Source organism: Cephus cinctus, unplaced genomic scaffold (genome assembly GCF_000341935.2).
Source record: "Cephus cinctus unplaced genomic scaffold, Ccin1 Ccin1_scaffold0401, whole genome shotgun sequence".
NCBI classification, from domain to species: Eukaryota; Metazoa; Arthropoda; class Insecta; order Hymenoptera; family Cephidae; genus Cephus; species Cephus cinctus.
Window position 1 is genome coordinate 641,072 of NW_014333085.1, and position 21,282 is coordinate 662,353.

General features: G+C 38.2%; 2 protein-coding genes across 15 annotated transcripts in view; both read left to right on the plus strand.

Moving 5' to 3' along the window:
• The first annotated feature begins 155 nt into the window (after positions 1-155).
• LOC107267395 (MAP kinase-activated protein kinase 2) lies at positions 156-14,525 on the plus strand. Of its 11 annotated transcripts, none has more exons than XM_025084735.1 (10): positions 156-757; positions 1,156-1,376; positions 3,550-3,921; positions 9,193-9,332; positions 9,447-9,511; positions 9,604-9,711; positions 10,366-10,464; positions 10,650-10,725; positions 11,007-11,217; positions 11,335-13,861. In XM_025084735.1, the coding sequence occupies exons 3-10, from the start codon at positions 3,553-3,555 to the stop codon at positions 11,575-11,577; spliced, it is 1,311 nt and encodes a 436-aa protein (XP_024940503.1). In that variant the 5' UTR covers positions 156-757; positions 1,156-1,376; positions 3,550-3,552; the 3' UTR covers positions 11,578-13,861. The 11 variants fall into 11 exon arrangements, 10 of the variants coding, with proteins under 10 accessions (XP_024940503.1, XP_015594539.1, XP_024940504.1 ...); XM_015739053.2 differs by having other exon boundaries at positions 3,627-3,921; XM_025084736.1 differs by having other exon boundaries at positions 1,273-1,376; positions 3,627-3,921.
• A 6,056-nt stretch (positions 14,526-20,581) lies between these two features.
• Positions 20,582-21,282, plus strand: part of LOC107267400 — a 31,677-nt gene continuing 30,976 nt past the window's right edge. For 2 of the 4 annotated variants that reach the window (XM_015739064.2, XM_025084751.1), the window contains exon 1: positions 20,582-21,265. In XM_015739064.2, coding sequence (XP_015594550.1) covers positions 21,220-21,265 — 46 coding nt within the window. In that variant the 5' untranslated portion in view covers positions 20,582-21,219. The remainder of the gene's footprint in view (positions 21,266-21,282) is intronic. The other 2 variants (XM_015739063.2, XM_015739066.2) reach the window with 2 other exon arrangements.

Below are 21,282 nucleotides of genomic sequence, written 5' to 3' on the forward strand. Positions count from 1 at the left end.
TCGTTGTCATCATTCATTGACACAGTGATCACCATTCTACAGTATCCTTAAGAAAATCAGTTGACGTTCACAGAATACCCAGGGCACTCTGGATATCAGAGCCGTCCCTGCGAATGAGTCACATCCTAAGAAGACTGCCTACAGAGGCGCCTCACAAACGTAGTCACATTACAGATAGGGTCGTCAGTGTGTTCGAGAGTGGCTTCTCGGATGGGAAGCGTTTAGTCGTACTCGGGTAAACCTTGAGGCATCTTCGTACCGCGTGTCATGGCCTCAGGAAGACAAGAGTTCGCGTAGTTAAAATAAATCTTTTTTCTTAATTCCACGTACTGTACTTCAAAAGAAATATTAAACCTGTTAGTGTCCATCAGCAAGTGGAAGGTGTTCAAGATAATCCGAGAAGTAATCACTGCATCCAGCACCAGGTATACTTTCTGGACGCCAGGTAAACCTGCCCGACCACTCGACCAGAAGTGACACACCTAGGAGACGAGTTTCGGTCGCTTCTTACATTACTCCAAGAACCTAAAGTGCGTGGAAATATCAATCTTCAAATTGACTGGACATATAAGATTGTCGTACGAAATACATGCAGTAGAATTGACGATATTTAATAAATATCAACTCGGAGAGAAAAACTGTGAGAAATAAGTGTCACGTATGAGTTTAATTCTGCTGTATGTATGATGCATAAAAGAATGCAACTACAAGAGGTTATCTCGTACACGTAAAGTAACCTGAGGATATCAGGAGACAGGTAGACACTGAGTAGAATGGGACATAATAAGACACGCTTACTTTTGCAACCCTGTCTAATAATTGCAGCTGCTCTTGTTTTTTTATCCTCTCACAAATTTGTTTATCATAACCTAGCATCTTTGAATTATAAATACAAGCAGCACAGGGATATTGATTATTGAGAAAGTATCGATTCTCGTGTATTATCATTATACATATATTCCGTTAGATTTTACCACGTTAAATTTATCTTTATCTCAAGAGCCCGGTGGCGTCAGTCAGTTTCGCTTTGATAAGACTCACGAAATAATACGAGGAATTTTTTTTTCAACGAAACAATTCGTTGCGTAACTTTTACTTGGTTCCTTCAGTGAACTCACGTTGGATTTTTAACTGAATTTTAATGTGATTTAACAGAATGGTCGTTGGGAAGGAAGGGAAAAGTTTACCTGTCGAGTCCTCTATTGGTTCTTTTTTTACGTAAATGATCACTCGTACCACGGTGTCTTCTACTTCTTCTTGTTGGATATTCAGAGGGATGACGCTTCCTCGCTGCCGTGCACCACGATTTGAGAAAAGTACTTTCGAATATTGAGCTCACCAATGCCGAAGTCCTCCGCTAAGTGGACATTTTGGAGGTCTCTGTCAATAGTTTAATACTGAACGCTTATAATCCAGCTAACTCTTGTCCTTTTATCTCGCTTTACCTGCACAGTCTGCTTGTATCTGACTGTTGCATCGTCAATGATACATTGCTCATCTTTTGGATGATAATAATTTTCGTCTTCTTTATCAAATTCATTATCAGCACTGAGGAAATTTTGTAAGGAGGTCCAGGCCCTATATATTCTGTGTCCTAAACAAATTTTATAGCATTTCAATCTCTTTCAGGAACATCTATGCTGGTTCCAGTATATCTCCCGTGCATATTGTATTCACTAGCCGTCAGATATAAAGTTCCATAAGGCTCTGGCTCTCTTTACTAGTATCTTCTCGGTGTCATCAATAACCATATCACTCAGTCATCTTTCAATCGATACGCTAGAATACCACGAAGATTTGGCGCAATTTTTTAACAGACGTATCACCATTTTTATAAAATTTGAATATGATTATCCGCATGACTGTTTAACATTTCAAAAAACTCTTATCGCTTCATGCTTAGTGACTCTAATAATTCACAATTCCTCCGAGACGAGGACTATCTGTATTCTTAGTGTCGCGTACTTTTCCTCTCTCGACAACACATACTGTCTAAAAGTTGTTTTTCAGGGCTGATTTTACCAAATTTAATCGAGGCTGAACATTCCTTCTTTTTCTTCAGATTTAATACACGAAATGAAAGTTTCTACAATCGTTCTCTTGATTTAGTGTGAATTGACATTCTGATCCTTAGTTGACATTTTTCAATATGGCTATCACTCTAAGTTACGAATATTGGATGAGTGCATAGTTATTAACTTTTCCTTGTTTATAAGTCAGTGCGTTATAAGATGAAATCCTGAGAGTTGATGAATGATGCTAAAACATGTACATACTGATACCCATTATTAGAACGTCGTGTGCGAATAATACGACAGTGCAAATATTTGGTAAGACGATACACACAAGGTAACCACTATACCCGTAAGTTGTTGGCGGCGTATTCGCGCAATACGTAACGTAATCATATACCTGATGGAAAGGATGAATGTTTACTGACGTAGGAAAAATATAGCAACCGTTAAGATAAAATATTGATACCCACCTGTAAAGAGACCAAGACTCCAGGGCATATAGTATTTCACGACGACGACGACGACGACGACGACGATGATGATGATGATGATGATGATGATGATGATGGGAGTCGGTAGTATCCTTATACTTGTTCATTTCTCTTTTCTGCTTGTCAGCATAAATAAAAAATTAAACGACCTTAGTACCCACGAAGGAAGTGGTTGGATTAATAATGTATATATTAACACCATAGGTGTTACAGAAGAGAGAGAATATAATTTTTCAAAGATAAGAAAGAGGAAAAAATTAATTGAAGTAATGCCAGTAGAAATGTTTAATTTTTTTTACCTTTCCATTTTTTCAATCATGTCTGGAAGGCACAATTAAATTACCTTGAATAATATCCATGGTTTTACAATTTATCAATCTATAAAGAGAATTGCCTACGACAGATGTCTCAATTTGGACTCTGTTAATTTAACAGTCATCGAACTACTCACACAATTTTGCATGGCAACCAAGTCCATCGTATTAGCCTAATTACAAATGACATTTACAACTGTCTATTTATGGTTTACTTAGATAAGGTAAATATTTGATACACCTCAAACAACATGTCTTGTGGTATTATACGTGTCATATATGTGTTCTAGGTAATGTTAAAAATTATGAGTTCTCCAAGAAGTCTCACAAGTAAATGAATATTAAGAGATTTCTTATAGTGACTTATGAAATCTCATTAAAATCCAGAACGAAGCTTCAAGTTGCCATCGGAGTCCCATTCTCTACATGTCCTTCGGATAAGGATACACTGTTGAATTATCTCTATGATAAAATGAACGAGATCAGTGCAAAGTGGAGACAAACTGTGGTAAAGCCGTGTATACCTAATGGAGGAGCTGGGAGTTATCAGACAATCGTAAAAGGCACGATCAGTTCTGAACACTTGACAAAAGTTGACACTGCCATCGCGTTGCGAACGTTATCAACGAATTGCGCCAAATCAATATATAAGAATCATTGAGTCAATAGATTCATTCATTAATCCATTCAGAGTGTAATCGCGGTTATGTATTTACATGTGTCCCCCAGTACATGATTCCTGTGTATCGAGCAGCAATGAGAGCAATCAACAAGACACTCTCTAAGGCCCAGAAATTCCTTTGCAGGAAGACGGACAGGTCGGCCGTCCGTGAAGCTAAGAAGGAAGACGAGAAAGGGAAGCGGAAGCGAAGTACCGCAATAGTCAAGGATACAATCCCAGAGGGAGAGGAGGACTTCCAGCAAGATAGCAAACGCAAAACCATGGAGTATCCAATAGTGCCAAAAGGTGACGCACGTGTACCAAAAGTGACACCTATCACCGACGACTATGAGATCAGTAACCACGTATTGGGTCTCGGTATAAACGGCAAGGTGGTCCAATGCTACGACAGGAACACCCGCGAGAAATACGCTCTGAAGGTAAGTCCCTTGTGCTCGATAATTAATCTTATGGATGCTGTGCACTAGAATTGTCTCAGTTAAATCTTCATTATATTAAAAAAATTAATGTCTCCTTGACTACCGGTGACGTCGCATGCGACGGTGCTGACTCGTGGGGAATTACGTATTAAGCAATGACGCTTACTATCTGCTCAGCAAGTGGCAGTGTGCGATGGAGAAAGTCCTAGGAAGATTTCAAGACTGTCTGACATATAATCCATTACTCCGTAGCCCCGACATTAACGTGCATTAGTAGGAGCTACTTTCTTTTTCAATGGAAATTTATTTTAACCATTTTCAAAATTCTAAAAATTATTGTCTGGTGGACATTTCTGGAAACTGATGAGAGTTACAATATTTTTTCACTACACTTTTAACCTTTTAATTGCTACAGTGCTTTGAATCAACTTCGTAAACAGGGTATTTCCAATTAATGAAATTATGTATAGCATATCCTTCGTGTCGATGAGTGTCGTATCATGTGTCCTTGATGATTAATCTAGTGTCCGAAAGGAAAGAAAAAGTGTAAAGCGATATATAGTTCACGTAACCAATGCATGTTCACTGTTGTATACCTATATACGTCCAGATATTATTTACTGAGATTGCGCCTGCGAGAAAATCAATCTTAGGCGACAGTTTGATGAAATAATTTATGAGGATTGAATCGATTGGTCTTGAAGTAATTGTGACTGCGGAAGAGCGCACTTTCTATATGCAACTATATTGGCACTAGTGCACGGTAAAGCATTTTCAGGCTGCGCAGAGCTACTGCGATTATACAATCTTATAGTTTAACGAATCGCTTATTAATTCAATGCCAAACGGTCTGGATTAATTGCACAGTTTAACCTTCGACAACAAATGCATATGTAGCTTGCTATGGTTATTTCCTTGCGCTTGTTACACAGGATGGGCCTGCTGCCTAAGATGGCAGGGCCGTACTTAAGTCGAGAATTTCGTTGAGAAAACTCTATAAATATCTTCGGTATCAGTTGTGCTTTTTTGAAACAAAAAAAGACACAAATTTCATGGAACACATTATTCCGCTTCGCTGTATTTCTCTGTTATATTTACACTAGTGTCTGTATAACAGAGCATTAAAAAAGCATGATTTATGTGGTAGCAGTGTAGGACTTTTAAAAAAATGTATCTTTCACTACGAATATAACCGAAAATTTGTTCATTAGAAAACGGCAGATTAGCGTGATATTTGATTATCATAAAATATCATACTCGTAGCGAATAATCAATGTATCCAGAATATATTTGTACTGATCACTTATGTGATAGCTGATTAGAAATATGGACGCTTGTAAAGATGTGTCAGTCATTCATCCCTGACGCCTCGTCCACGTGTAAGTTTCCGATAATCTAGCCCGCGATGTATTTTTATCACGTATCTCATTGGTTTTGTCTCTGGAGCTATACACTCTACCGAGAAGCCACGAGATACCTCGAATTAAAGAAGCTTGGCACAGGTTCTTCATTGTTTGCCTAGTGTACAAGGTACAAAGTTTATTAGCGTTTAATTATTTCAGAGTCGCGAAATTCAATTATATCGTAATCCTCTTTAACCGCCATTAGCCGCGATTAGAAATCCTGTTTAATATATATTTTCCATGCTGTCTCGTGTCTTGAAAATTCTATAAGGTCAAAACCAAACAGGATGCATTGACCTCGAGCATTACTTTTTTATAGTTGAAATTCATTGCTGACAACAGTGACAGTCAAGGATCAGTTCGATTGTCGTTAATGGGTAGTCAGTCTGTTAGAAACCCATTTTAGAAAAAAAATTGTATAATCCTTATTTGATTTTAAGCGTGGGATTGCGAGTACCTTTTGTATGCATACCTTCTTCATTACCATATATCTATCGACCTGGGGTTGGACGATGATCGGGTAGCGATGTCCAAGCGTAACCGACTGCTCGAGTCATCCTCTATTTATATCCGGTGATATCCCATTCAACGATTCCACTCCTGTAAGTTTAACTTTAACGCATTCCTTATCCTTCTTTCTTTCTTCCTGTTATCTCTCTTTCCTCTTCTTTGTGCAGCTCCCAGTCGTCCACCTGAAAATTCAATTTTTTTCATCCAAATACGGAGAATGCAGAAACACAGTATTTTAGTTGTCGCGGAATCATCAGTGCAGGAATTTTAATGTCTCATGGATAGAGATTTATGGCACAAATTAAAGATTCAATCATCAACGAAGATCAATGGGACGAACGAGGCTTACCGATTAAGTATATATATATATATTTCCAGTGTGCGAACCAAGCATTGGCAGAGACTGATTGGGAATTCCATTGCAAAAACTTTTCAGTCCCAGAAGATTTGAAATTTGCTGAGAGAATTTCCAAGTGTCAAGGGCGCTGGTTATGACTCTAAAAAAAAACTGGTGTACGATTAATAAATAGGTTTAATGGAGATTTTACCAATAGTTATCAAGATACAAATAGGAAGTGGCTTTCTTGACTCTCCATGACGGTTTATTGCCGACCTTCGAATAACGCGTAGTCAAAGTTTGTCATAATAGTTAACGTCCACGTATCGTACGTGAATGGATGAAACGGATACGTGGCAATAAACGTGTATATACAATAGAAATATATCAAAAGAGCGACTAGTATTTTAGAATATTCAAAACAAAATTGTCAGTAGCGCTATATGGCAGCGGCCACTATAAAATTAGCGTACAAAGAGCCTGAAAATTTTCAAATTATCCTAACCGTCATGGAAACATTGCCAGTTTTCAGAATTGACAATAATATGGGGAAACAGTGCTTCCTGATAGCTTTAGCCACGTTACGTGAATATAAACAACTGTAAGCGGAAAAGCACGTTAACGCGCGGAATCAGCTGTGAAAATAATTAAAGCCCAGGACGACGCTATCGAGTCTACGTCACTGGCTGTGACGTCATTCCGTTCCTGGATTAAGATGTACCATACGCTCTTCTTGGGTCGACGTTGAATTCACGTTTTATATGTATAGCGGTCCAGTGTGATTTTTCTTTTAACGATTCTGGAGAATTATTGTCAAAGACATTTACTTTACGAAGCTTCGACTTTTGTGTATACCAAGATGGAAATGGAATCCCGTTGCTTCCTGATATGTACTTAAGGAACGTCGTCGCATGAGTGCAGAGGCTATTTTTGACGAAAGTCTCGTCGACGTAAGCGGAAAAGTATTTGCTGTGTATAGGAGTCAATGCAGTCTTTCTTGAACGTTACTTTACACGGTAGACCGTTTGAATATTATTAAAAGCATAAATACGCGTGGAGCTACGGTCATTGGATTTTGATGATTCTGAACGGTTTGAATTAACGGAGTAATAAATAAATAGCTTGTTTCATTTTGGCCTTAATGGCCCTATAATAATTTATTTCGTGTACGTATCTGTATTGGTCTTCCAGTTACGTGATATCTTAAGAATTTTGACGGCTGTAAAAAGATATACAAATAACTTATGCATGAATCGTTCTGACTCAAGTACAGCGACCTGTGAAATCCTTACTTGTCACAGATTGATAATCCAGTATAGCCACTGCGTGGAAGACAAAAAAAAATGTACAGTCCTTAAACATAAGACAGAATGCTTATTAAGTTTGAAGTTTCTTTGTAATACAGTTAAAATTACGCACGAGCTATGGTCAGCGTCAGCGTGACACACATTTTTGAATTACCTCAGCCAAACGTTACTGGCCAATGAACGTTGGCAATTTATGTTGATTCTCTCTTTTTTTTTCCCTGCAGCTTGCTTTTCTTGGAAGACCTAGTCACGTTGCTAATTTGGAGAACGGAAGTTCGCTGTAAGATTGAGAAACTACCAGATTCACTTGCGACGCCAGAAACTGCACTATGGTTATTTACTCGTGGCACTGAGTGCAAATAGACAGAGGATAATAATATTTCTATACATGTAAACATTTCGTAATACGTTGAAAGGTACAAGATTTAAAATATTTCTCCACGTTAAAATACACTTATACATTCCAGAAGACCCAGACACGTTTTCTTACCCAATGGAACAATTCAATCTGGACCAAAGATCGTGTAACCAATGTCTGACAAATTTACTCCAAGTAAGAAGTCTTTGGAACAGGAGAGTCGTGCTAGTTTATTGGCAGCCATTTGGATCCTGCTTAAGAACCGAATGAACACTTGTCCAAGGATTTATAATGATGTTAACCGTTATCTTATACGTAATAGGAATCGCACAGTAGCTATTAATAGCCAATTCCATATGTATTTCTTATATACGCATTCGGATAGATGAACAACCGATACGTTTGATAAGTACAGTTTACTATAGGTACTGCGTAAAATTCATTAATTTTATTTACGTAGACCTACCGACTGCGTTATCTTTCTCAATGACTTCCTTGAAGTTAGTTAGCGTGATTTTTTAGTGACGACATTCACTGTCCAAGTAAACGAACGTGTTCAGACGTCTCCCCTTTATATGGTCTGACTGTTATTTGTAGGTAGGCGTATGACTCTCTTGTATGCGTGTTTAAATGATCAGCCGATTAAAGGCGAAGGCATTCCGTGATCGTGCTTTTGCGTAATTCAATAAAAATTAATGCGTTGACTGTACACGCACCGTATACGAATATGTCGCAGGATTGACGTCGTGACGGTTGAAAGACGACGAGTCAGGGATTATTTATTCAACTTTTATTATATTATTATACGAGGCGTTCGATTCATTTTGAAATTGGCGATTGTGTTCAGGATTTATTGGCAGTAATGTGGCAGATGGCAATTTCTTAATTTACGCTTATGGATGATTTGATCTAGATTCTTTTCTCTCCAATTTTTTAGTATCCTTCGTGTGAAAGGAACATTTGTCTTCCGAATGATCACTCTGTGTTTTTTTGTTATCTATAAATGAATGAGGATTGAAAAAGCGAAAGGGTGATTAATGATCTTTTTTTTTTTAATGAAGGAAAATCGAAACTCTTCTCTTTTGATACAACGATTGATACTTAGGCATGGCCTACCTTTTTAAAAATAATACAAGATTAGTACGATGCTAATATACAAATGTATTATAATATCTGGAAACGGTAAACGTTTATAAGTGTATTTTGTCTTATCACAAGTAGTACCAAGAGGGGCACAAATTTTTAATATCGCTCGAATCTTTAATATCGGCGAGTCAAGATTCACGATTAGATCAATAAAATTTTGTTTCTTTTGTCTTTTATTGCATTCTGAAATCTTTTTCCTTTCTATTTCAGGTTTTACACGATTGCGTAAAAGCTAGAAGAGAAGTCGAATTACACTGGAGAGCATCGAACTGCCGGCACATCGTACAAGTTCGAGATGTCTATGAGAATTCGTACAGCGGAAACAAGTGTTTATTGGTGGTAATGGAATGGTAAGGAAAAACTTTGAATAAAAATAATGAGCTTCCAAATAATATGAAAAAAATTTGTACGGTACTTCACGATATGATTAAAGATACAAATTTCTTATGACCCAATTGTCGTAGTATGGAGGGAGGAGAACTGTTCCAGAGGATACAAGACCGACAGGACGGTGCCTTCACGGAGAGAGGTAAAACAATCATCTCATTCAGTCAATAATAAAGTTACAACGTACCAGCAGTTATATTTTATTGAGCCATCATGTTCTTCTTTGCGTTACAGAGGCCGCACAAATAATGTACGAGATTTGCGTGGCGGTTAAACATCTCCACGACATGAATATTGCTCACAGGGATCTCAAGCCTGAAAACCTTCTCTACTCTAAGCCTGGTGAGAATTTGAGAAGTACTTATAGTCACTCTGTTAGAAATAGAATTTCATTAAAAGAGATTGCTACAGGTCCCAAGTCAATTTACTAGTTTGTTTCTCAGCAGGGGACGATACACTGCTCTGTAATAAAATAGCTACGTAATAGAGTTTGTGTTTGGTAACAGGAATTTATTATTTTGTTACTATCACTCAATGCCCATTAGATTTTTTTTTGTATGAACGACAAGAGCATGATAAGAAAGTAATTGAAGGCTTCCTAGAGAACTCGTCATTGCTGCTCTGGCATTCTTATCAGGAATCATCGAGCTTAGTTTCTATCCAAACTATATGATCTTTATTACTTAACCGGTGAGACATTTTTGTCTTATGATTTCTTGGATTTAATCAGAATTTGTAAAACAGTCAGGGTATTGCTCTTGGACTTATTGCTTATTTTAATTCGTAATAATCTTTTGAAGACAGTAAGTCATTGTTCAGTATGCACGGTGTCATCGACATCGTACTAGAACAGGGACGAATGATACTTATATGTTCTTGTCGATAAGTATGGGACATCTTTAAATAGGAGTGGCTCAGCGGTTGATTAGCATGTGCCTATCGAGTGTCGACGAACACGAAGCGTTAATGTGTTAACGAGTTGCGCAACTATTTCAGACAGCACTGGGATCCTGAAGCTTACGGACTTTGGTTTCGCCAAGGAAACGCACTTGAAAGACACGTTGCAGACGCCCTGCTATACGCCTTATTATGTCGGTAAGCAGAAGAGAATTAATTTACTCAAATTGATCATGTCCATTGAGTAATGTCTTGTAATGTATATGAATAATTTTTCCATTGGAATTAATACCGTGGAATTAATTACATTAAATTAATTAATTATCTAATAAATTAATTAATAATCTACAGATTAATTTACCGCAGTTACTTTGTCATTTTAGCGCCAGAAGTTCTGGGACCTGAAAAATACGACAAGAGTTGTGACATCTGGTCACTTGGAGTGATAATGTACATACTGTAAGTCGTTGATCACATAAAATATATCTAACAGGGTAAATTAATAGAGAAAACTAAAGTCGATATACTTGGCGATAATTACTTAACCTTCAAACTTATCTAATCGAGTGGCTATGCACTATTTGCTTGATCTCTTTTCTTTTATCCTGTTTGGTTTTCAATGCATTGTTTTTATAGTATAGAAGGGATCGGTAGTTGTAGTACGACCACGTGAATCATGTAGTTTACTCTAATCACTCTGGAGTAAAAAAAATATAAAAGATATATGACTTCCGTTTCAGACTGTGCGGCTTCCCACCGTTTTACAGTAATCACGGCTTGGCTATCTCGCCAGGTATGAAAAAGAGGATTCGATTAGGACAATACGATTTTCCATCGCCAGAGTGGGCGAACGTCAGCACCGAGGCTCGAGATTTGATTAAAGGGATGCTGTGCACTGATCCTGGTCTAAGGTTGCAGATCGATCAAGTGATGCGTAACAAATGGATTAATGTAATTATCGATATTGATTTTGAAGATATAAAATTATTATAAAATAGTGAAGTAAATTTTTAAACTCTCTTTAGGAATGTGGAAACTGAATATATATTGTTTCTTTTTATTATATAGAAGCACACCGAAGTGCCCGCTACGCCATTGCACACTAGGCGCGTCTTACGCGAGGGCGAGGAACTCTGGCCGGAAGTTCAGGAGGAAATGACTCGTTCTCTGGCGACGATGCGCGTCGATTACGATACAGCTGGTCTTAAGCAACTGGATCACACGAACAATCCTCTTCTTAATAAACGTAGACGAGCGAAACAGGCGACTGCTGTACCGACGCCAGCCGCCAATCCTACGCCTGCATCCTAGGATGACGTCCCTATCTTGAGGCACAATCGTAATTGGAATATCTTTTTGCGCAGATGTATTACGTATAGCTTGTTTACTGTGAGAATAGTCTTTTGACGGTTACGTCTTACAAACAGGGACAGCTTACAAGCTAGAATTATTTTAAGGGGGATGTAAGCAGTACAGTAGATTGTGGATCGGAGTTCCTTTCGAAGTGAGAAGTAAGCAAAGTGGGCACTAGAGCACTAGCTGGATGTTTGGTGGCTATACAGATAAAGTATCAGAAATTGATATTTTGTTAGACAGAAGCAAGAGTATAATGGTACGAGATGGACAGCAGAATCTAACAAAGCTGTAGCAGTACATAGGAGGTGCTGGATATCGAACAATTGTGAGTTTATTGATTCCATCGGAGTTCATTTATATTATATATTTACGGACTGGATTTCAAGGCCTTTTGGTGTATAAGAGTGACCTTTAACAATCCGTTCTTTAAAGATATTATGTAGTGAAGATCCAAACAGTAATGTGACTAAAATCGAAAATGAGATTCCTTACGAGCCTGTTCCTGTATTTCATTGAGAGTCATCGACAGTCAATTAGTAGCTCAACTGAATTCGCTTTTCTATTTGACATGCATTTGTAGCAAGTAGAAAGATATCGAATAGTAATTGCCTTACATATATATCTATATATAAATTATCAATTTAATATTCTGTAAACCGTCCAAGTTCACCGTAAGCGCGTTAAAGTTTACTTGATTTTAGTCACATAACCGAATTTTAATACGCATCTAATGCAGCATAGAGATGGTATCGCTAGTTGAATTAAATTAGCATAAACAATATATATATATATATATATATTTCGTATGTACATAATATACTACGATGAAGCCTGTTGTTGCCCTGTATTCGATATATAAAAACGAGAAAAGCTAATGAATTGATAATGAATTAATAGTGAGGTTACAAATTGTATATTTTTTAATGAAAGTTCTGACTGAGGCTGAGTATGATTAAGAAATTATGTCCAGTAGTTCAATGGATGCTCATATACATCATTTTAGACATTAGTGGTTATAAATATTTATATGAAAATAATTATTTTTAATTGTGCTGGAGCTATGTAGACCCACACTAGAACTTGCACCACGTGTACGTTGCCCAATTGACTGTTAAGAGTGAGGTAAAATATTTCATTAGAAAAGCGCGGTAAATTCGCATTCACAGTCTAATGGATTCTTGCATTAGATCATGAGCCTGATATCCTAAACAGGAATGTTTTATCAATTAAATCGCATGAAGAGTAATAATTGAATTGGTTTTTGCGCAACTGGTTTGATAGAAACAACATGTTGATAAACACAAAGTTCTAGACATTGATGGAAAGTGATGATTAGATTCACATAGTAGAATTTTTGTACATATCGGGAATTGCAACACAGTGTTCTGATATGCGACGAGTGAAACCTCTCCTTCGTATGTCAAATAATGTCACATGATACATTTTTGTATATTAGATGTGAGTGCATTACTACTAGATGAAATTTGAAAGTGCTTTTACACAAGTGATAAGAGATCCTATGGTGTTTGGTAACACACATAAAAGGAATACACAATATGGATTGTTTGGTTTGTCGGTTAGCAATGCATTTATCGAAGCTGACAATAAGCACAATTATTATTTTAATTACTATGAATATTGATGAACGCCTTGGATCACAGTTGATTGTATTTTGTTAATTGGGTAATGATATTCATTGGATATTTTATCCCTTGGACCTTGTAACAACACAAGGAATAGAGTTTATATTAGTAAGATTATTATTGCTGATGAATTAATGGTTATTGACTGTTCTAACTAGTGCTGCGGTAGTTTCGTTTCTTCTGGGGATGATGTTCCATTCTAGTGCATGTGTGTATTAGTAACTTTTAGGATATATTTTTGTATAATTGATCAAAATCTATATAATCAAGATCACAAACCCATCGATATAGACAAACCCTTGGTCAGGAATATACAGCCAGGAGTAAATGGTAATGTTTCTTCTTTTCTTTTTGCGAGTTCTACTTATTATTACAATAGCATTAATGTCTAAACTTTTAAGTGATAAGAACCATTTTGAAATTGAACTTAAGTATTTAATTCTATCCGCTGTCAGTATAAAGACATTTTAGAAAGCACGAGAAAATCTTACTTTGTAATGATATTGTTGGAAAAGAAATGAATAAATTCAATTTCGATATTCTTTCTCGTATATTAGTGCATACAGAGATGAGTAGGGAAATTGCTAATGTCCTGATTTTCATGGTCCTAATTTTATTTTGGCATTGACGAGTCACCACTGATTTCACCTAATCCTCAGAAACCCAAATTTACCATACCATTGAAATGAAATTCCCCCGAATGGTTATTCTCCTGAAGTGCCGATGTGTCGCAACTATAGTACTCTGTTACATTGTTGCATATCTCAATTGAGCAGTCCTCTCCACGAAAGAGCTACGACCCCTCCGAGGTTCACCAGAGGACCGTGTTTTGGGGATTGAGGAAAGAGAACCGCGAGTACTGAGACTCGTGCGTTCAAGACCCGGGAAAAAACCTCAGGAACAAAAGGAAGCTGGATCGGGCGAGAAGAAAGACGCGAAAGTTTCTCGTATCCGGCAGAGACTTTAATCAAAAGAAACCATACTACTTCAAGTGAAGCTAACCCAGGAATACGAGCAGAGGCAGCTACTTTGCCCAGATTGCTCAAGGCCCCCTCAGAAGACCCATAAGGTCTTGTTGCGACCACAACCTGGACCCGAGCTACTGAGCAAGCTCAGCGGATGAGGGCAATCCCCGTCACCATAGTCAACGTGCGTTTCTCTAATAGAATGAGCTACCCTTTTATGATTACTCGAAGAAATATGCTTAAACCAACCAAAAAAAAAAAGAAAAAGTAGGGCACAATGGAAAATGAACGAGAACAGAACAGAAAGAAGAAGGCAAAAAGAGCGAAATAAGGAAAGTATATAATAAGTTAAGAAATAAGAAAGGAATACGAGTATAGGGAATAAACAAGAATATATAAAAACGTATAACATTCTATAATGTCTTTTCTTTTATATTACTGCTGCTTCTCATACTTAATTACGATTTAACGGTCATTTAATAACTAATAAAACTTTAGGTGATTCCTTATCCAGTACTATTTGGCGGATCATCGATGGTGAATATTAGAGTGTTCATATTTGCCCACAGAAACTAGAAATAAAGTAATTTAAAAGTTAATTGAATCTTTGTACTTTTCGTTATGAACACAAGAAAAACTTTTTTCTCATAACAAAATTAAACTGTATTTCAATTATAACATGTACTTTCTGCACGTCAGGTTATGTACGTTCTACCAACCACTTACAATTCCGGATGTCGCGAAACACAAGTCGCTGTATATTTTTTCTCGCATAAATTAAAACTCCATCAGCGACCTGTTCGCATGTCGTACGTTAAAGAAAAGTCAAAAATGAAATATGACTCAGAACAATTATCTCCACCAGGTACGAACGTGTAAACGAATCCTCAGCAGTGACACACAATACGGAACGAAGTCAAGTCCAAAGAGAAATGAATATATCTGCCAATCGATCACAGTTATTTATGACAATTATTCTAATGCAAATTGTGTTACTGGAAAATTTTCAAAATCCAAGTGAGTGTATAAAGCAAGTGCCGTACCATGAGAACAGGCAGATTTCCAACGGTGGGTAAACGCGACACATTACCATAGCAGTTTTTAATATTCGCCGTTGAAAATTCTCATCCGTACCGAAAGTCGATATACAGTTTCCTCTTGATTTCCAGTATCGAATATTCTTAATCAAGAAGCTAGTTAAAAATGCGTCTTACTATTCTCCTATTTTTATTAACACTGACTCTGGCGTCGTTCACAAAGAATTGCAAGTACTGGTGTAAAACAGATAAAAATCATTATTACTGTTGCCCTAGTGGAATGTCTACAGCAAGTGAAATAGGTTCAACGTCTTTCTGCTTCCCATGGATAATATTTTGGTCGAGTATTATGTCTGCCATGGAAAGTAATTCAAACTCGCAGTGGATGTATGAAGTACCAAATGGGCCTATGACGAAGAAAGTGAGAAAATGTCCACCGGTCAGATCTTCCTGTCCAAGAAGCTACAACTGGTACGATCCGCCAATATTCTGTGAGGATGACTCTGTTTGTCAGGACGAGAAGAAATGCTGCTACGACATCTGCTTGGAACACAAGACTTGTAAAAATGCTGAAGAGTAATATCACTTCTACAATTATTTTTCATTTTATCTACAATGGCAACTTGCGCCATAATCCTTGAAATATTACTGGCGGTTTAATCTTAGTTCGTAGCTTCGTACTTGACTTACACGGTATACCGGTAGTACACTGGATAAAGATTAGACTGTAGGCGTAAACGTCATTTCTACAGGATGATTCAAGTGTTATTATACCTGTGTTATGTATCAGTGTGGGATGTATATGGTTATACCTGTTTATTTATTAAATATCTAAGATGGAACCGGCTTTGTATCAGAAAGATATGCAGCCAGTAATCAGTAGCATATCGTTCCAGGTAACACTTGGCTTTAGAAGTATATATAGTTATAGTATTTTTAACTATCGACGCTACCATATTGACTTTAACAATAGCATTTAAACTCCTAGAAATATTTCAGTGGAAATAATGGCGGAAAGGCTCGAGTGCAACTTCCCAATTAACAGTAAAGTGCAACGCAAATTGTTAGGGTTCCACTGTTGGCTCTGGTGATAATATAAAGTACTGGTATCGTATTACTAACTTGTTTTTTACCAGAGAATTATATTTATTCGGAGAACGCGTGCGAATTGGAAAAAGAGTCGCACGACCTTACGTCTGATCCTTTAATTAAAAAGGATCGTCCTTAATTTTTGAAAAAGGTCAATTTCAGAGCAGTGTGATGACACATTGCGTGAATAATGAAAAAGGGGAAGGAATTGAAGGAGAAAATAATTTGGGATGTGTTAGTTTTCCTGGAATACAGTGATTCGGTGAGGAAGGTGGTGGTCATTTTTTTTATCTCTTCCATCGCAAATAATCATGGTGGAATCTAAAGAAGCGTTCGGAAGTGTCTCGGTTTGGGTTGAGGAAGAAATTCCAAGGGGTCCCTGTACACCAGGAGGGGTACACGGATAGGAAGGATAATAAGAAAATGTGGCCAGGTGGGGCACAGGGGTCTACACTGGTCCCCTGGGACAGCTTTGGGTCCGCCTACATCCACTTTTAACCTTCGAGACCCTCCACGCTTGCTCTGGCGCGCGTATAATTGGGCCCAAACTCGTCCAATCTGATTATTTAAATCCCATAGACTTAATGGGTCCTAGAGGGCGCCAAAACAATTAAGATAAGACCCAAAGCATACTAGATTATCCATGCCGACTACGGGACCTGTGGGACTTTCATGAGATAAGTCCCTTGAACATCCTTTAAATGTCATAATTAGTATAGTATCTTAATTTAAATTAAAAGAGTACCTTGCAAGATTTGTGACTAAGTCTCAACCCGAGTTTTCGTTATGTAGAAATAAAACTTTCTTAAAAGATCCACTTTACAAGCACTATACATACATCCTACTTTTCAGAATGGGCCCAAGGAAAACCTGACCCTGACCCAAGAACACAATACACAGTGTCGCAGTACCAAGGGACAAATTTTGAAAAAGGATTTAGAAAAATGAAAAAAGGCCCTGCTACATTCAATAATTCGCAGACATACCAAACCTATATACACCTTAAGGCTAAAATGAAAAGTATATGTACAGTCGGTTCGTGTGCTTCCACTTTGAATGGGATCAACCAAAAAAGCTACCGATTGAAAACCCATTGTGACTCTCAGCGGTAAGTTTAACCTGGACACACAGAAGCCACCCTTTTTATTTGATCAACTCTCAAACCGATCCTTAACGTTTTCACAGAGTCAGATGTGTATAACCAGCTTCAACCACGTGTGGCAAGGATTCGTTTCTTGAATTCTATTTAATGGACGTGCGCCGAAAAATAACTTCTATTGAGGATGCTACAGGATATGGTTGCATTATATATATATATATATATATATACACACACACATAGTTACTATCCAAGAGGATGATTCCTCCACAGAGAGTGAACTTGACGTTATACAGATTACACAGCGTTCCTGAACGATACTCTTGTGTAGCTTTCCTCTGCCGGTGAAACGACGGGACGAACGACGCACAAAGCAAGAGACGACGGAGCAAAGAGGAAAGGAGGAGAAAAATAAGTGGCAGGTGCACGCGGCGGTAGGCACGGCATACTTGCGTCGGGATCCTGTCGGCCGATATACTTACCTTCTTCTACTCAGATATCTATGTGTATATACGGATATGGTTTTAGAGTGATACAATTTTTCGATCAACCATAAATACGTTTGGCATCTGTTCACAAACGAATGGTCATCGCGGGGACAGACCCTGATGTAGCATTGCCATTTTTTTGAAAATGGAGGTAATCATGATTTGGTACTTCATTACGAAATGGTAAGTGGGACCGAGCCAACCTAATTTATTAGCATTACTAGCAAGTTTCACTTGGAGCGTGGAGATCCGCAAACCGTATGCTTGGTTGGTGGGCCGATTCTCCGCAAGGGTGTGTTACGGTCATTTTGTACGTTTTTCCATTTTCTTTTTCATATTAACTCGAGGTGCGTACTCTTTGGACCGAATTCTATAGAGAGGGGCACGAATGGACGTTAAAAATTGTGGAATTTCATTGGACGCGAGTATTCCTCCTGACAATGGCATTGAGGAAGGTCGAGGGCTGGCAAATGTCTTGAATGGCACTGTGTTGGTCAAACACGCAGAATGGCGGCTCGAGGGTTGTACGTTAAATCTTCAGTAGCATTCTATGGTATCGTGGCAGTCAGCTGCCAATTGGAAAGACATTCGATCCAGGTCCTACATACTGTACCTACTTTTTCAGCAGCTCGTAACCAGCAGGTTCTTGGATTAACAGGAAATATTCTTCCAGACTGATGATTCCACATTTTTAAAGAGAAAGGAGAGAAAAATTATTTTTCAATGGTATAATTATAACAAGGAAGGTGTCTCTCTCCGATTTCGTTCGTTTTTAAATATCTTATTCTCCATTAACATCTAAGAGACACGTTTTTCTGTATCGGCCGAAAAACGGCTGTAAGTTCATCTCCTTACCGCAATTCTTTGATATCAAGCTATTTTCAGAATGAGTAATCAGACCGTATCTGTCAATGATGAGTAAGCGGATGAACTTACGACCAGAACCAACCAAACTGCATTTTTCATTATTCATCGTGAAAATTATTCTCCAATGGGTCCCATTTAAATATCTCGAGTAGCCCAATTTTGGTGACTGATTTCACCCCTTAGAACAGTTTTTTGGCCAATAAAAAAACATATGTTTCTTAGATTTTTATGGAGAATAACATATTTTGAAACGAACGAAATTGGAGGGGGGCGGGGGGCACCTGAGGTAACTTCCTTGTAAGTGCAGACGCACTTGGGTAGTACTTTACTATAGGGTGAGTTTTTTTTTGAAACGTATATAAGAAACCTGGACATCTCGAGTCTCGACGCCGTGTAGGAAGGGACTGGAGAGGAATGGAATGTAGGAGGTTGCTGCGCATGCGCGAGGTTCATTCATTCACAGATCCATTCATTCGTTCAGGAAACCCTACGCCACAACCTACTTGTACGCGACCACACCAATTCCTCGTTACAGTAAAGATTGATGATAGCATTAGAAAGTTGTTGCAGGTGAAGAAAATTTATTTAAAAACTCAAACCTGAACGGCATCCTTTGATTTTCATTAGAGGACGGAAAAGGGCAACCTACTTGTTTACCAGCAGCTGCCAATTCTCTGGACCATTGCCAGGTTCTTTCTCATCTCGCGGTATGCTTCTGCTTGAGAGAGAGAAATATTTTAACTGTGAATCTTTGCCTTCGGTTAACATGCAAGGAAGTCATCGCCCGGGTAGTCGAATTTATCCAGCTCTTCCCATCCCGGCAGAGACTTATCTACTCACCCTTGATAATCTACCAGTTCTCCCCTAGGGATAACGATTAACAATAATGTCTGGTCACTGTACCAGTTATCCTACCCTCCTAGAGTAATCCCACGAGAGTACCCTCAGCTTCTATATATATAAAAATCCGTAATTGCCACATAGCCCAATACTGCATACTAGTGACTAATTAGAATGGCGCAGGAAATTCTTCACATCCTCATTTACATCATGATCATTACAAGAAGCATACAATGTAATTTTAATTGAAACAATATAATAAAATTATCTCTCTTTAGCTTGTTAAGAAAATAATAATTTCGTAAATCGACGCAACATTTCTTTAAGGAATCTATCATCGAATACATTAATCATATCCAGTTATTATGGAGAGACACGGACAGTTCGATTTCCCTTTTAATTGATGTGTCGGGCCGCACACGCGCTACGTCCCTATGGTGGGGATGAGCATGATTCAATGGTGGGGATCCCTAGAGCGGCGCAGCATGCACCTACCGGACTCGGAACTCGGAAGAACGTAGCTCGCGGCACTCTTCGGCATTCGCTCGCGGGCCGTTGCATCGTGTGGATGCGTGGACAGTGCGCTTGGCTCCTTGCCTGTCACACGAATAATCGATCACATGGCGAAATTAATCCGCTACCGATTCCTGGACCATTTCTAACGGAGTCTGAACTTGCGAGCCGAGAAAGCCCCCAGGGATTTGGCTCTTGAGAGAAGCACGTGCTGCTTTGTAGAAGAAAAAAGAAATATATATATACACACATATATATATATATATATATATAGAGAGAGAGAGAGAGAGAGAGAAAAGGAAGGGTACTATCGCTGGCTTCGTAATAACCAAAACTTGGCACTCTGTTTTGACTCCGGCGGAGAGAGAGAGAGAGAGAGAGAAGAAGCACGTGCTGCTTTGTAGAAGAAAAAAGAAATATATATATACACACATATATATATATATATATATATAGAGAGAGAGAGAGAGAGAGAGAAAAGGAAGGGTACTATCGCTGGCTTCGTAATAACCAAAACTTGGCACTCTGTTTTGACTCCGGCGCTACTCACTGTCTACTACGGCACTCGAGAAGACAGTATATTATTCTCGTGGAAAAGTGCGGAACGCTTCACGGTATACTCTTTTACTCTTGTGGCGGCAACGTTATTTGTACCCAGGAACAACTTCGTATTACGTGACAGACTCGTAAATCTCGTTGAAAATTGCCATCTGTCTATTTATTTCGATTTCTATTGGTTGTCGAGCAAGTCGCGAATATTCCTCTTGAGAAAAGTGAAAGAGTTCCTATGAAGAGCAGTGTGTAGTTATTGGATCTAAATTTTGACAGACAAATACCCTAGATTAAATGTGGACTAGACTTGACTATTGCAAGGTTCCAGTTGTGCCAACTTAGGACTCTAATTCAAAAGAAGATCTAACATCTTGTTGTTCCTGTCATTCGAGTTAAATCGGTACTTTGGTGGCACGTGTTAAAAAAAAATAAAAGTTTCAAGTCAGTGCAAATAAGTGATAAAAGAAAAATTCCTAGTGACTTGTGGACATTACAAAGAACAAGATGACCCTGTTATTGTTTCTCTTCATGGCAATGGTCTGCGCACAAAGTAAGTACAAGAATTTC

Bases quoted from the DNA above. Each gene is read 5' to 3' on its own strand.
- LOC107267395 (XM_015739052.2), top strand. From the start codon at position 3,293: ATGAACGAGATCAGTGCAAAGTGGAGACAAACTGTG. The intron at 9,333-9,446 runs GTAAGGAAAAAC...CAATTGTCGTAG, and splicing joins TTATTGGTGGTAATGGAATG to TATGGAGGGAGGAGAACTGT. The intron at 11,218-11,334 runs GTAATTATCGAT...TTTATTATATAG, and splicing joins TGCGTAACAAATGGATTAAT to AAGCACACCGAAGTGCCCGC.